This window comes from Vespula pensylvanica, chromosome 15, assembly GCF_014466175.1.
Source record: "Vespula pensylvanica isolate Volc-1 chromosome 15, ASM1446617v1, whole genome shotgun sequence".
In the NCBI taxonomy this organism is placed as follows: domain Eukaryota; kingdom Metazoa; phylum Arthropoda; class Insecta; order Hymenoptera; family Vespidae; genus Vespula; species Vespula pensylvanica.
Window position 1 is genome coordinate 3,937,158 of NC_057699.1, and position 16,443 is coordinate 3,953,600.

Consider the following 16,443-nt stretch of genomic DNA (forward strand, 5'->3'; position numbering starts at 1 on the left):
CTGTCTTTCCTTTGAATCAGTCTAATTACTAAATATCAAAGTTACACGCGTTCCGATATTCAGTAGGTTTAAGTACCAACCCGCACGGTCCTTTCACGGTCACCGTATCAAACTGTAATTTGGCTCTTTCTTGTCTAACGGATGGTGATAACGTTAGGTAATTGCTAGAGAAGACTACGCGTTCTTCTCTTCTTTAACTAATATATATTAATATAATACTATTAATATATATATATATATATATATTACTAATATGTCTGTTAACACATATATATATATATATATGTATATAGTATGTCGAGCATTTTTTGTTTTTTGTTTTTTTTTCTACTTCTAATTTCAATTCTAATACTGATTTAATAATCGACTTAGACTCTATCTCTGTTTTCTATCGACATTTTATTATTTTTTTTCTTCTTTTGATTTTGTTTTTCCTATACTTATCTTTCTTTGTCTAATTATCATTCTAATTCCAATTACGATTAATAATCAATTGTGACTCCTACCCTTGAGTATATTTAAGTGTCGATAAAATGATCCACCGTTCCATGTTTCGGGATTTCTTGATACTATTGGCTCGGCTTTGACGTCACGCAGTGATGCACTTTCTTCTGCTATTTTTTCCGCTTCTCGTTCCTATAAACAAATTAAATACATACGTATAGATCTATATAATTTCGATTTTTTATACAATGATATTAAAAATATCATGTTATTGGAATAATAATTCGACACCTGTCTAATTAAATAAGCATTCTGTTATTGTTATAGTGATTAGATAGCGAATGACTGAATGAAAAGTTTGTTTGGATTAGCAGTTAAAGAGATGACTCGATATTTCAAATGGCTAAATGTCATTGGAGAACTCTGTTATGCAACGATGACCACCATCGAGTTCCCAGCATAATATCCTCCAGGTTATTCTAACATAAGTTGAATAGGGAACGGAATAGTGGACAGTTGAATTTACCTTGCTCGTTCCTGCTTTGTTTAATGTTTCCGCTGATAGAAATCACCGAATTACTTAAATTAATTTCCTTTTTGCTTTTAGAAAGTATGCGTGTGTATGTATATTTATGCGTGAGAGAGAGAGAGAGAGAGAGAGAGAAAGAGAGAGAAAGAAAGAAAGAAAAAAAGAAAGAGAGAGAGAAAGAGAAAGCTTGCATGGATCGATCTTCGTGAATTATTTATAAAGACAAGTCACAACAACTCTTCTTTTCTTTTTCTTTTTTTCTTTTGAAGGGACATCAAGGGACGAAGCGCAAAAAGAAAAAGAAATGTCACTACATAGCAATCGATGTTGGTTGATTAGCGTGTCTAATAATAATTAAGGAAGAAGAGTTGTTAGTTAAAAGTCGATCAAACTCGAATATCCGTCGAAGCGATATATGCCGCGCACGAGCGATATTATTTCATTAAAAATAAATCGGTGCAATTTATTTTAACTTTCTGTCCCTTCCCTTTAACGTGTAACATATTCGAGTACTGGGGGAAAAGTAGAGAGAGAGAGAGAGAGAGAGGGAGAGAGAGAGAGAGGGAAAGGGAGAAAAAGAAAAAGAAATGTATGTGTGTGTATGAGAACATGAGAGAGACAATAGATTGGTATGGGATACAGGTTGGTATAGAGCTTGGAGAATTTGCACGCGAGAATGCATTTTTAATAAAAATTTTACGCTTCCATGTGCTTCTCGCTAACCCACGATCGTTATACGCTACATGGATTTAAACTAGTGAAAATAAATTTCGTTCGGAGAATAAATAATGTCAAGCTGATGTTTTTACTTTTCTTATAAATGTTTTTCTTCCTCTTTCCTTTTTGTTCTTCATCTTCTTTCTCTTTTTTCTTTTTTTTTTCTTCTTTTTTTCTTTTACCCGACATAATTGTCATTAATTCATTCTTTCCGTTGTTCTCAACGACCCGAATTTTTCTAATGAGTAAAAAAATTATGAAAAAAAATATATTCTTGATAATAATTAAAGTAAAAAAATGGGGTAAAGAATCGTAAAGGCGCATGAGTCGTTCGAGGGAATATATCTTAATCGATCGAACAATGCGAGACGTCTTCGATTATTATTGAAACAGAGGTATAACTTTTTGTCAAACCATTCTAAAGATATAAAAGTAATGGTAGATGCACGAGTACAGATATAGTGTGTACTACATATATATATATATATATATATATATATATATATATATATACACATATGTTCGAAATGACAGTTGGAACCGATTGTGTAGTACAGCGTTACGTTACTAGCATACTATAATAAAATATTCATATTATCGTGACGTTTACGTTGTCACGTAACACACGACCGACGACGCTACGATGATTACATTTACTTTTGCCTGAGTATTTTGAGAGAGAGAGAGAGAGAGAGAGAAAGAGAGAGAGAGAGAATGATATATCGCTCAACGTAATATCGTTTGGTATATTTCTGACGTTAAAAGTAAAAAATTAAATAGGATTTTTTTTTCAGCTACCTTACGTCATTCATAGCTTCTTTACAAAAATTAACTTCATTTGAACAATCATGTTTTTTAATTAATTAATTTATTTATTTAATTTTTTTTTTTTTTATTAAGATAGAAAACGATCTGAGATTTTTTTCGTTTCAAGGTTTGTCTCTAACAGAAGGACTTTCTTTTTCTTCTTAAATTTCTACGACTCAACGAAACGCTCGTGATTTCGAACGAATTAATCGATAAAAAGAAAAACAAGCTCTTCCTTTTTCTTTTCTTTTGATTTCTTTCTTTTAAGATCAATATAAACGTTCGAGATTTCGTTACATTGTATTTCAATAAGATCTCTCAAATCGATGTTTATTGTTCCGGAGGAATGTTTTGTTTTAATTAAATTTCTTATAATTAAACGCGATAATTTAACGATTATCGTATCATATAATTAATAAAAAACCTGACGATAACTTGCTTGTTAAAATTAATGAAATAAAAACCTAAATAACTAGATAAAAATTTAAGTTTCCTCAAAAGATCGAAGATGATCGATCTTTCGAGAGACCCACTCATGTATTTAAGATGTCGTCCATGACATACTTCTCTCTCTCTCTCTCTCTCTCTCTCTCTCTCTCTCTCTCTCTCTCTTTCTTTCAAAGTTTCCATTTTCATACGAGCAAACATTAATCATCGTCCGATGGCTAATGGCTCGCAACGAGCAACGTAACCGATGAAACTTTTATGCTGTTTGGGATTTGAAGTAATTAGGTATGTTTTGTGTATGGAAGAATAAGAGGGTGGGATGGGGTGGATGAGGTGGAGGGTTTAGAGAGATAATTCGTAAAAGGGGGGTGGACATGGTCCTTCTATTGTCGAGTAATTCGTCGAGTTAAAGCGAGGGATTCGTTCGATAATCGTTCCTTTACTAAATACATACTTCAAATGTTCCTTTTTCATAAATATGATTAATACTAATAATAATAAAAAGAAAAAAAGAAAATTTATCTTCGTTAATACAATCGATCATATCGTTATTATACATTTATTGAGAATATCTGTTATTATAAAAAAAAAAAAGAACGAATAAAAAAAAGGAAGTGCTGACGAATTAAATTCATCGTTACAATTTCGATTGGAATTATTATTTCAACAATTATATTATTGCAGATGTTATTATAATGAATCTCGCGATCAGCATTTATTCGTAAAGGAATATATATACGGGAAGATTTCACCATAACGAATTGATCTATCAAGAGTAACGAATTCACATCGTTACGCTATTATAGTACTCTAAAAGGGAGTTAGGAGTATGGTTATTGTTAGGAACATATGTGCTAAAGAAGAATATATATGGACTCGAGTGTTATATATATATATATATATATATATATATATATACATATAATATAATATATAAACTGACCACCTGCTCTTTTGAGAAATAAGAAAGAGAAAGAAAGGAGAAAGAAAAAAAAAATGAAAAAAAAAAAAAAAAAGACTTGTTAATACTATGATCATCCGAAATCTGACGATACAAAAAAAAAAAAAAATCTCGATTATAAATCGAGAACGAGCATGCTATGTTTTTCTGTACGTACGTGCGTGCATGCGTGCGCGTGTGTGTGTGTGTGTGTCTTTGGATTTTTTGGATTACCCATGGGTATCGTTCGAGTGACAGATTACATGGGATAAAAGAAGATAGAAATAGAAATAGGAATAGAGCTCTACTAAAATTCTTGCCATGTAGGCCTCGTTACGAATCGCATTACACGATCCTTGCAATCCTATGGTTGGTACGTGACGTGTACCTACTCGTGTATTATCTCGTGTGCACGATAGAGAAAAAAAAATAAATGAAAAGATAAAAAGAAAAATAAACAAAACGAAACGTAAAGAGAGAGAGAGAGAGAAAGAGAAAGAAAAATTGTTGAAACTATCGCGATCATTTTTACTCGACGTCACCGTTATTTTATTTCTTTTTATCCTTTCATAACGACGTCTATATATTTCGCTTTCTTGTTATTTATTTTATTTCATTCTGTTGACAACAATAACAACAATAAAAAATAGAAATGAATCATTAGTATCTTTAAATATTCGTTTGTATGAAGAATTAATTAAGAATATAAGAAAAAAAGAATCAAGAAAAGAAATGCCAGGTATATACAAATTTTATCATCATCATCATTATCATCATCATTATCGTTCTTACTGATTCTTTTTTTTTCTTGCTTTAACTCACAAAATATATCACTATTTTTTATTTTCACTATCAACTACGATCGAACAATTAGAAAAAAGGAAGATTGCAAAAAAAGAAAAGAAAGAAAAAAACCGGAACAAAGACGTATCAATTTCATTCGATACGTTTTTCACATTCTTGAATGAATTCTCGCAATTTATAACTCCGTTGAGCCGATAAAGTAGGAATCCTTAGCCACTATCATCATTGAAATCCACCCCTAGAATATCCAGCAACAACTCCCCGTTCTCTTTCTCTTTCTATCTTTCACTGATCCTATCCCAAAGTAAAACCGAACGAATCCCTAGCTTCAGAATATTGAAACCAGCAACCGAAATGCCGGCATGGTCGTTCGGTGAGGGTTGATGGGTGGGAGAGGCTGAGGACTGAGGGATGAAGGGTGAAGGGTGAAGGGTGAAGGGTAGGGACCCCCATCTACCTGACGCAGTTACTGGTGCTATCGTGTTGTTACTGCCGTTTCACCGGCCCATCCTCGCGTTATGGCTCGCTCAATTGTTTCAGCCCCGTTGATCCAATAAAGGATTACGGCGAAACAATTGTAGCGTGCAGAACCACCCTCCTCTTGCTACCCCGTCATCCCCATCTGCTTTTCGTCTCACCCCCTCCCGTTCCGTTCCGTTCCGTTCCGTTCCGTTCCGTTCCGTTCCGTTCACCTACACCCCGCACTTCAGTATTTCGTTCGAACAAACTCGTTCCGTTACACGATGGATTTTACCTAAACGGCAAAACTTTCCACCAACCACCCCCGCAATCAACCATCCCCTTCCTCTTTCTCTTCAATCTCGTTCTATCCAACTTATTCGTTTTCTTTGTCCTTTTTTTTCTCATGCTTCTTTGTCTTTCTTATCGAACGCACTTGTCAAAAATCGATCTTCTGATTTTCTCGAATTTTTTTTGTTGTATTTTTTATTTTTTGTTTTTTTTTTTTTTCGTTCGTTTCGTAAATATGTGTTTCATTTCGACGGACCGAAGAAGACCAAGAGAATTCGATAATGATCGATGTTCTTTTTAGATTGATAGATCTTGTACAAAGAAAAAAAAAAAAAAAGGAAGAGAAATAAATACAAAACGAAAACGGATATAAAAAGAAAAGGATCGGAAGTATGAGTTTATCGATCGATTATCGATGCATTTTTAATTTACGCGTCGCTTGGTCTCCTTTTTTCCTTTACATATTTTATAATTTTGTGAATATTTTATTGCGAGATGAAGAATGCGAAACGGAAAGATTCATAATGATCGAGAAATTTTCTTGAAGGTATTCCAAATGTTTGAAGAATTATCTCGATACCTTACTACCTGACGAAAAGAAAGAAATCAGCTGATCTTACGAACCTTGCGGATTAGACAAAAATAAAATAAAATAAAATAAAATAAAATAAAATAAAATGAAACATTAGAAATTCATTGAAAGATTATTAGAACGATCGTGACCCCTACGTTTAAAGACGAATCGGATCGGATCGGGTCGGGTCGAATAGAATCGGATCGGATCGGATCGGATCGGATCGGATCGTTGATTTTCATGATCGGTTGACGAATATCAAGTTCGTTTCGAAGCGAAAGTAGAACAAGTTAGAATCGAGAACAGGGGAACAGTTCGATGGGTGCAAAGTTAATACGCAATCGCGTTAGTCGCATCGCTTTCGGTCGAACGATCTCGTCGGAATCCATGCACCACGGAATTATGCCCGGGAAATTGATTATACTCTCGATAATTCCAGACTTATATGGTAACGTTATCCATCCCTTCGATGAATCTAATTCTATTAAAGTACATACTCGTCACTCGTTTATTCACTTCGTCGAATATCTATATATGTGTATATACATAGATAGGTATCTATTATCCAAAACTTTTTTATCTCTCTCCGTTTCGTTTATTTTTATTTATTTTTATACATCGTACGTACATGTACGTGTTTGGTACCTGTTATCAACAATCGCGTCTTTATTCGTTCGTGCGATAATATTATTATATATATATATATATATATATATGTTAGAGAATTAATTTTCAGAGATTTATTTTCTTTTTTCTTGTTTGCTATTGTCTGTTAATATCTTGTTTGGTTATCGAGATTATTGGAAAATTCTTTTAAGGGAACATTTCGAAGAATAGATTTTTCTAACGTTCTCGATGGATTATTGTTGTTTAATAAAAATTTGTCGATGTTTCCTTTTCTTTTTCTTCTTCGCTTTTTTCTTTTTTCTTTTAATTTTTCTTTTCAACGTTCAAACAGTTCCTCCCTTATCAATAGGATTTTCTTTTTATAACTTTGATAATACGTGCGAGGAAAGAAGTTCATTACAAATCCGTCGCCGTGTCTATCGTAAACGATTTTCTCGAATGAATCGACAAATCTAATCTCAAACAGGATGGAATTCGATCGACACGTCGTAATCTGTCCTTTTTTAGTATCGATGAAATCGGTCTTTACTTGCTTTGCTTTTTTCTTTTTCTTTTCCTCTTTCATTTCTTTTTTTTTCTTTTCTTTTTTTTTCTTTTCAAAGGAACGATCACTGTCATACTACATTATCCACTGCGTGTTTCAAAGATTTCGACGAATTTATCTTATCGATGCAACAAAAAGATTGAATTAAAAAAAAAAAAAGAAAAGAAAGAAAAATAGAAAAGGAAACAAAAGGCAAATTTGACGTCAACGTTGAAGAAGAATTAATTTCAATCGATTTAATGGATTAAATTATTCGATAGCTTGAAATCGTACGTCTATAAAATTTATTTTCAATTAGTATATTATTTAGCTGCGTTAATCAAGAAAAAAAATCTTCTTTAATCGTATTAATGTCTATAATACTTTTTGATAAAACTTTCCTTTTTCTCTTCTCTTCTTTTTTTTTTTCTCCATCATTTATCACGAACAAGTTAATTTAAAAACTTATTTTACGTATAAGTATATATATATATTTTTTTATCTTACGAACGTGAATAATAATTAAAAAAGCAAATTGAATATTACATGGAAAGAATCAAAAAGAAAAACAAAATAAATGGAAAAAGAAGAGAAAAAGGAGACGTATAAATTCGTAACTTGACGAAAAATTTTAATCAAACTTTTTTATAAATAATTTAAAATACACGTACATACACACACACACACACACATATATAAAGAGACTTTGATATGATAATTTTTTCAATTATATATAATCAAGTCATCTCTTTAATATCAGTAATAAGAAAACTGTATCGTACTGTCATAAAAAAATGTTAAAAGAGAAAAAATATGAAAGAAAGAGAGAGAAAGACGAGAGAGACGAATGAAGAGAAAGTGAAAAAGAGATAGAAGATATCCGTATTGGATTTGAGGGCTTGTAAGGCGGAGCTGGTCCTGACTAACGATAATAATTAAATCAACAGTCACCGCCCTCGCTTTTCATGGCATCGTATTTCGACACAACGAATTCTCATAGAAATTGAAAATGAATAAGACGCGAATGGAACATCTCATCTCTCTTTCTCTCTCTCTCTCTCTCTCTTTCTCTTTCTCCCTCTTTTATTTTTATTTTTTTTTGCTGTAATCGTTGACATTTCGAAGACCATAATCATAAATATGATTCGAGAATATATTGCATTTCATTGAAAATGTTACGAGGTTAAATAGACGAACGTAATAGAGAAAGAGAGAGAGAGAGAGAGAGAGAGAGAGATACCCATACGTAAAGACAATCTAACTTACATACTAAGTATATATTACGTAGCTATGTATATATATATATATATACATATATACTTAGTATGTCAGTCCAATTTAATCACAGACTGTCCCAAAGGATTTCTCCCTTCGTATACGGATAAAAGGTCAACTACTGGCATTTCCAAGTAAGAAATTTCTTGGAGCTTTGTTCAACGATTCTTCAAAATGCCTGATAACATTTCTTTATTTAACGATTCTTTCAAAAAAGGAAGAGACAGACAGTCGAAGAAAGAAAGAGAGAGAGAGAGAGAGAGAGAGAGATAAAGACCAACAAACAAACAGACGAACAGACAGACAAATAAACAGACAGATAAAGATAGAAAGAAACAGAAAAAAACATATATGGTTTCTACGAAAAAGAAATTTGTCGAATTCTTGAAAATCCTCTTTATATACTGGAAATGGATCAAATGATGTGTTAAAAAAGTAGATAAAAAAGAAAAGTAACCGAGAGAGGGAGAAACCAGAAGAAAGAAAGACAGAGAGAGAGAGAGAGACAGAGAGAGAGAGAGAGAGAGAGATAGAGTGAAAGAAGGTGAGAGATGAAGGAAGAAGGGTGGGAGAGGGAGAGAGGGTGGTAGAAAAACGATAGAAGGTCTCTCTTTAGGAAAAGCTAATGACTCTCCAGACGGTCGAAGTGCAATTAAAAGTTGCGGTCGGAGCTAACTAAAACGAGTCGTACTTTGATTTAAACGTTTTCGAAGTCCACCCCCTATCCCTATCCCCGTACCCCATCCTCGTAGACTCTAACGCCTGTCTCTCTCTCTCTCTCTCTTTCTATACTCGTTTTCTCTTCCCCTCTCTCTCTCTCTCTCTCTCTCTCTCTCTCCCTCATCCTCTTCCTCTTCCTTTTTGCGTTCTAACCTTCTCCGATTCTCTACGTGACGTTGCTTAATTGCATTTAAATGAATGTCCGATTTCTCGTGAATGTAGCTTTATCTAAAAGAAAAGAAAAAAAATAGAGAGAAAAAGAGGGAGAGAGAAAGAAAGAGAGAGAGAGAGAGAGAGAGAGAGAGAGAGAGAGAGAGAGAGAGATAGAGAAGGAGGGAACGAACGAATGAAATCTCATGAATTCCGGGAATCCTTTTCGTATTTCTCGAAAGATGTAAAATCGTCGTAAATGTCAAGATTACCTTTCTTTCTTTCTCTCTTTTTTCTTTTTTCTTCTTTCTTTTTCTGTTAAGGGAGAATAAGAGAAAGAGAGAGAGAGAGAGAGAGAGAGAGAGAAGGAGAGGGAGTACATAGATAAAAGTAGATTTCACAGATGTCCCGAAAATGAAAACGTTTTGAAATCCTCTCTCTCTCTCTCTCTCTCTCTCTCTCTGTCTCTCTCTCTCTCTCTCTCTCTTTCTCTTTCTCTTCTCAGTCGGTCCAGCGGAGCGAGAAATAACTGCAAATAACGTTCGGGGATTACTTAGTTACCGCAACATCCGAGTTGCGGTCCTACTAACATAGCCTCTTCTGTCTCTCTCACTCTCTTTCACTCTCTCTATGTCGTTCTATATGGTAGCTCTCAGTAACTGGGTTTTCGCTACTCCTACATACCGTCTATATATATATATATATATATATCTATCTATCTCTATCTGTACCTTTCTATCTGTGGATAGCTTTGCGACGGATATATATATATATATATATATATATATATATATATATATACATCTATATATACATCTATAAAGTTCTATACGAGATGTAGCTACGTATACACGCGTTAACCATCTTCGACAGAGCAACCGACTGACTGAGTCAGAGCGAGTTAGAGAATGAGTGAACGAGTGAATGAAAGAGACAGAAAAAGAGAGAGAGAGAGAGAGAGAGAAAGAGAGATAGTAGAAGGGCTGTGAATCTCTGCACAAAATACGGCTCTGTGCTCCACTCGACACGTTCACCGACAAGGGGGAATTGAAAAGCTGTCTGGCAATCCTGATGGCTTATCCAAGCCTATCTCTCTATCTCTCTTTCTTTCAACATCCCTCACTCACAAGGTCGATCCGTTTTCCCGTTTTGTACTACTGCGTTTCTCTCCCCCTCTCTTCTTTTCCCTACCGGACCATCCTATCTTCCTACTACCTTTCCTCTCTTTTCCTTTTTCTTCTTCTTTCTCCTCCTCCTCCTCCTCCTCTTCGCTTTTTTTCTTTTTTTTTTGTTTCTATTTCTTTTTCTTTCTTTTTTTTCGTTCGGTCGACTTGAGTGGAGTTTGGAGATTTAATCTCTGCCTGCTTGTTCTATTTTTTTTTATTTTTATTTTGTTTTCCTTTCTTTGTATTTTTTATCCTTTCACTTTGTTACACCTATTTGTAGATATCTGATTAATGATGATAGGCAATTATGATTCTTAAGTGTTTCTATGATTCTTAAGTCTTTCTTTGTAGTATATATTTGTTAAAGATCATATATACATGCATATATATGTATATATATGTATGTATGTATGTATGTATGTATATATTTAAATATTCGTAATCGATTATAAAGAACTTTTGATAAATTATCGAGCTGTTATTCGAAGAGAAAGACTTTTCAGATGGCATTTGATGATAACGCGTGTGCATGTGTAGATAAGTACGCTTGTGCGCGTATATATGTGCGTTGGACGATCGTTATCTCATGCAATTGTTGGATTTTGTCATGCAAGACTCGTGTTATGGATCGATGAAAGGATTTTCCATAATATTAACGTCAAATCGTTTGTGACGAATAAGGGAGAAGGAGAAGAAGAAGAAAAAATGTCGTATTCCAACGAAAAAAACAAAGAACAAAAAGAAAAGAAGAAAATAATATTAAATTAATCACCGATAAATATCTAACACGTAGCGTATTCATTCATACGCGATTATGACGTATACTTAAAAACATTACATTCATGTTCTACGCGCAAACCATATAATTATCTTCCAAATTATATATATACATATATATATACATATATAAATAATAATAAATAGAAAAGATAGTATTCGCAAAAAGAAATGAAAAAAAAGGAAATATTTATTTAATTGATTTCTTTTAATAGCTTTGTTATAGGGTATAATATATGTTGATGAATGTTATCGTCATGACAGTGTGTATGGAAATAATATCGTTCATTTAATTATATCATTTTAGTAGCAATATATACATATATACATCTATACAAATATACATATATATATATATATATGTATATATATATATATATATATCATCTAGGTGAGTCTATTACGGATCCTACCAATCGGCATCACACGAGCCGTTGAGTTTGTAATGGTTACGGAGTATTTACTGACACAATAATTATCGCGATTGACGAGGGCTGCCGTACGAGCAGTCAGACCGCAGAGCAAATTCTAGGGACATCGAGTAGTATTACATGGGTAGACATCCTCACCCCCATCTATTACATAGTTACCTATCGTATCCTATCTACAACCCTTTCGTCTGTCTCTCTATCAAGCCTATGGCAACGTCAAATGATCGATTTGCCATAATAATCGCGATATATTCTATTATATAATAAACTCAATTTCAAATCATTATTATCATCATTATTATCATCGTCATTTATAAAATCACTCGTTATCGGACCTTCTTATATTTCCGTCAATCTTTTTTTTCCTCTCTTTTAAAATTCTCTATCATCTCTCTTCCGGTCTATCTTTATCGATTACACTATTTGTTTAATTGCAAAACAAACCGTGGCAACGCGATAGATTTTTAATAGACGTGATTGTTCCGCTTTTAGACGTGTCTATCAGAAAGAGTATTTCTTTTACTATTTGATCGACGAAATTTTTCATAGAAACTTCTTATCGATTAAAACTTCAATTTATCTTCTCCTGTCTTATTAAAAATAAATCTGATCTGAACACAATAAACAAAATTTATCACATACTTGGTTAACGATTCAATAATCAACGAGATCGATCAATCCTTCTAATCTATAAAATTCAATCTTGTTAAATTATAATAAAATATATCGCTCTGTATATCATTTGTAAATATATCAATACCAATAATTCATTTGTGCATATATCTATATGCAAACTATACACATACACGCAAACGTACAATATCGATTAAAAAATGTATATACCTAATGATTAATTATGTACATCGATGTAGTATAGAATCCCTTATCATATTTCTTATCAATTCAAGTTTCTAACGTTGTTAAACAAATCACTTGAAGGTTAAGATAATGCATCTCGTTAATCGAGGTTGCAGTAAACCATTGCGTGGTATTTATTTGTGTACTTTAAATGGCACGTGACCATTGTTAAGTTCTCAAGGGAGAAACAGGTTACAAACGGTAATACACGTTACGTTCGATGCCGGTAAACACTTGACACACACACACACACACACATTTTCTTTCTCTCTCATTGTTGAGTATAGGACCACGCTAGAAATATGTTATAACGTGCTTCGTCGCTTTCGTTTTTGAATTTCTCTCTCTTGTTCTCCCCTTTCGCGTCGACGAGCGTGTAATAGCGTGGCAAAAGTTATGCGTGCAAAATTACATGTACGCGAGTAGGTACAATCGCCCTTTCCATGAACCCGCACGCGACTTTAAAGGGACCGAAGGGATGTTCTTCGATTTGGGATATCCAAGTTGTTCTAATATTTCATCGTTTTTAAAAAAGATCTCATCCGTTTTCTTTTTGTTTGACTTCGAGTTGAATTTTGCGGATTAATTTATGATAAATTTTGATCATACGATTAAACGATACGACATCGTTGCAACATAAAAAATGAAGGGATATAATTCTCTCAAGGAAATTAAACATTTTTCTTTTTCCTCGTTTATTATCTCATTTCTTTCTGTCTTTCTTTGTTTCTTTCTATTAATCAATTTATTTCGAGAAGAAGTAGATGTAGTAGCGAGATCGTCGGTAGAATGATCGTCGATCGTTAATCATTCGATAGTGAATAAAGTGTTTCAGGAGAACTTTAATAACGGAGTATATTTACGTTGTAAATGAAGCAGTAGAGTACTCCACCCAACTCATGAGAGATCCCACGCTCCCCTGTAAACGAAAACGAGCGCGTCGACGTCTTTCGCGTAACTCGATACGGACAAACAGTTTTGGTCCTAGAGTTAATCGAATTGCTTTTCTCGAACATTACTTACAAAATGAGTTCTGTCCGTGTTTTCCCTTTTTTTTTTTTTTTATTTCTTTTTTAAACAGGGAAAAGAAACGCGCGCGCGCGAGAGAGAGAGAGAGAGAGAGAGAGAGCACAAAATTATTTAACTCTAAAATAAATGATTAGAACGAAACAATAGTTTCATCGCGCGTTTCTTAATAATTAACAAAAAAATCTCAAGAATTATAATCTAAACAAAAAGGATCTACAATCCGCGTATATAAGGATGAAAGACATTGATGAAATATAAAACTAGTTAATAAAGATAATTAACCGATTTGTCATTGATTTTTTTAATCGGAAAAAATGAAAGAAAATCGGTAGGTCGCGTTGATCTCGAATATTATCGATCATGTTGTGCAATTGTTGATCGATAAGAAAGAAGTCGTAATTGTGGGAGGAGCTAATGATATAATTACATCATCGAAATAAATGATATGGAACGAATTAAATCGACTCACCGTTTCCCGTGGAGGACTCCAACATTGAGGAGATACGTTTCTACCAGTGGAATGACTAGCGATACCAGAATTCGTAGCTGAATGAAGATTATGAAGGGTCGCGTTAAGCGGCGTCGCTGGATCGTCCTCGGTCGTTTCTATGTCGACCTCGTCGTCGGAGTTTTCCTCTTTGCCATTGGAATTGGCGTCCTGAGACGTTTCCTGAAGCGAGGCGAGTGCTTGTTCACCGATCGGTGGACCACGAATGACCGGTCGAAATGCGGACTGATGTAACGGAGGATTCATCGTTGGTATCAGTTGAGGTTCGGTTGGGCTGGAACCACTTATCGGCGGTGCCATTGGTCCTGCCCGAAGAAAATCGATTAATCGATTGGATCATAACGGTTACAAAAATTAATTGGATATTTAATTGTTCTATTTATATAAAAAGAAAAAAAAAAGAAGAAGAAGAAGAAGAAGAAAGAGTTTATCGTATCAACGAATTGCGAATTCCTCGATCATTTAATGGAAACTCCTCGATCGATTTAACGCGCGATATCGAGAATGAGAGAGGAAAAAGAGACGAGATTCATTACCTGGAAAAAGGACAGGGCTTCTCTTGGCAAGCCAAGGTAATGCGTACGGTGGAAATGCAAATCCCGGACTTTTGGCTACGGCCACGGCGGCTGCCTGTTGATGTTGATGCCAAACGTAATCCATAACGAGACTCCTGGACAATGGCAATGGTAATTCCGGAAATGGTGGTACTCTAGGATGCGTCGGCGATGATACGAGAGTAGAAACCGGCATGGTCGGCGATGATCTTGGCTGTTTAGCCGGGCTAGGTGATTCTCTGGCATTCGGATTACTCAATAATCTCTTTCTCGTACCGCCATTGAACATCGCCTTAACGTCCTCCCAAGCGTGTACCACTTCGTCCGGCGGATTACCAGATAATTTCATATGCCTGCGCCACGAATTGAAATTGGCCGCGTCCGGTTGTACGTATTTGTCCGACGGGCCGATTCTATGCGAGTGGAAGATGAATTTGTTCGGTGAAAAGAAGAGACCGCAGTAAGCGCATTTGATACATTTTGCTCTCGAACTGTTATAACGTGCCGGCAGGAACGCACCACGGCAACCCCAGGCGCACTCGTGATGAACGGAGAATGCGAAATCTTCCGGCAACCTGTGATCAATCCCACAAACTTTTTCTTCCTCTAAATTCGTATTTTCCAAAGGTTTAGAAAAAAGGGGGAAGGAAACGATAAAAATTTTGTTCAACCTACGACCGGAGAAAGGAGAAAAAGAAAGTGAGAGAGAAGAATCAACCAACGGGAAAGAAACAAGAAAACAGAGAGAAAGAAGGAAAAGAGGAGTAAGAGGAGAACAGAGAACAGAGAACAGAGAACGGAGAAAGAAAAAAAAACTCACCTAGGTGGAGCGTTATCACCGAGAAACGATTTACAAAGCCTTTCGGCTTCCCTTCGAGTGATCATTCCGCATCTTCTCGAAGACACCGGCATCGCACCAGCACGACGTAGTATCTCTAACTGAACGGGTGTACATTGCACGCACGTAATACCCAACGCGACCCGACGATTATGGATTTCGTTGTAGCTGAATTGCTTCAACAAGGTATTGCTAATTTGTGCTAGGCAAAGCCTTTCCTGTCCTTCGATGACCAACGAAACGATGTGAATCCCATAAAGCGATACGGTACCAACCTGCAACTCCTATAGTTTTAGATGTACCACGTGGTCCCAACAAAAAAATTCCGTCTAACGCATATCGTCCCTACGAACGAAATCTTTCTTTCTTACTTGATTCGGCTTCGAATGAGATTGGGATTGCGACGATTGTCCAGTCGATTTTTGAGTTCCGGTCAACGGTGGCATCGACAACACCGCTGGACCGTCCATCCTGTAATGAAAAAAAAAAAAAAAAAAAAAACAAACAAAAACGAAACAAGAAAGATTGCATCCTTGTCTTATCTTTCTTTCTTTTTACTATTACTATTATTATTATTACTATTATTATTATTTCTATTATTATTATTATTATTATTATTATTATTATTATTACTTTCTTTTTTCTTTCACTTTTCTTTATCTCTCTCGTCCGCCACCGAGTCGTTGTTTTTCTTTTTTCTTTTTCTTTCTATTTTTTATCTTTGCATTCCTCTCCCTTCCCTTCGAATTCAAATCTTTCGAAAATCTCCGTAAGATATGCGAACATGTGCGAACGTTGATATTTTTCAACTGATGCTTTTGACCCTTTATTTCGAAATAAATAAGCTAACGTAACTCACGCCCATACGCGTTTCCACGCAATGGCGACTGGCCGGTATAAAAAAACGAACTGCACGGATGGAAGCTCTTGCTCTTCATCCCCTTCTCTCTCTCTCTCTCTCTCTCTCTCTCTCTC

General features: G+C 34.9%; 1 protein-coding gene across 6 annotated transcripts in view; it reads right to left on the reverse strand.

The window, feature by feature from the left end:
• Positions 1 to 16,443, reverse strand: part of LOC122634757 (SKI family transcriptional corepressor 2) — a 96,097-nt gene that overhangs the window by 2,363 nt on the left and 77,291 nt on the right. For 4 of the 6 annotated variants that reach the window (XM_043824031.1, XM_043824034.1, XM_043824032.1 and 1 more), the window contains 5 exons: positions 15,840 to 15,939; positions 15,451 to 15,752; positions 14,613 to 15,205; positions 14,038 to 14,381; positions 507 to 636 (listed from right to left, as the gene is read on the reverse strand). In XM_043824031.1, coding sequence (XP_043679966.1) covers positions 507 to 636; positions 14,038 to 14,381; positions 14,613 to 15,205; positions 15,451 to 15,752; positions 15,840 to 15,938 — 1,468 coding nt within the window. In that variant the 5' untranslated portion in view covers position 15,939. The remainder of the gene's footprint in view (positions 1 to 506; positions 637 to 14,037; positions 14,382 to 14,612; positions 15,206 to 15,450; positions 15,753 to 15,839; positions 15,940 to 16,443) is intronic. The other 2 variants (XM_043824035.1, XM_043824036.1) reach the window with 1 other exon arrangement.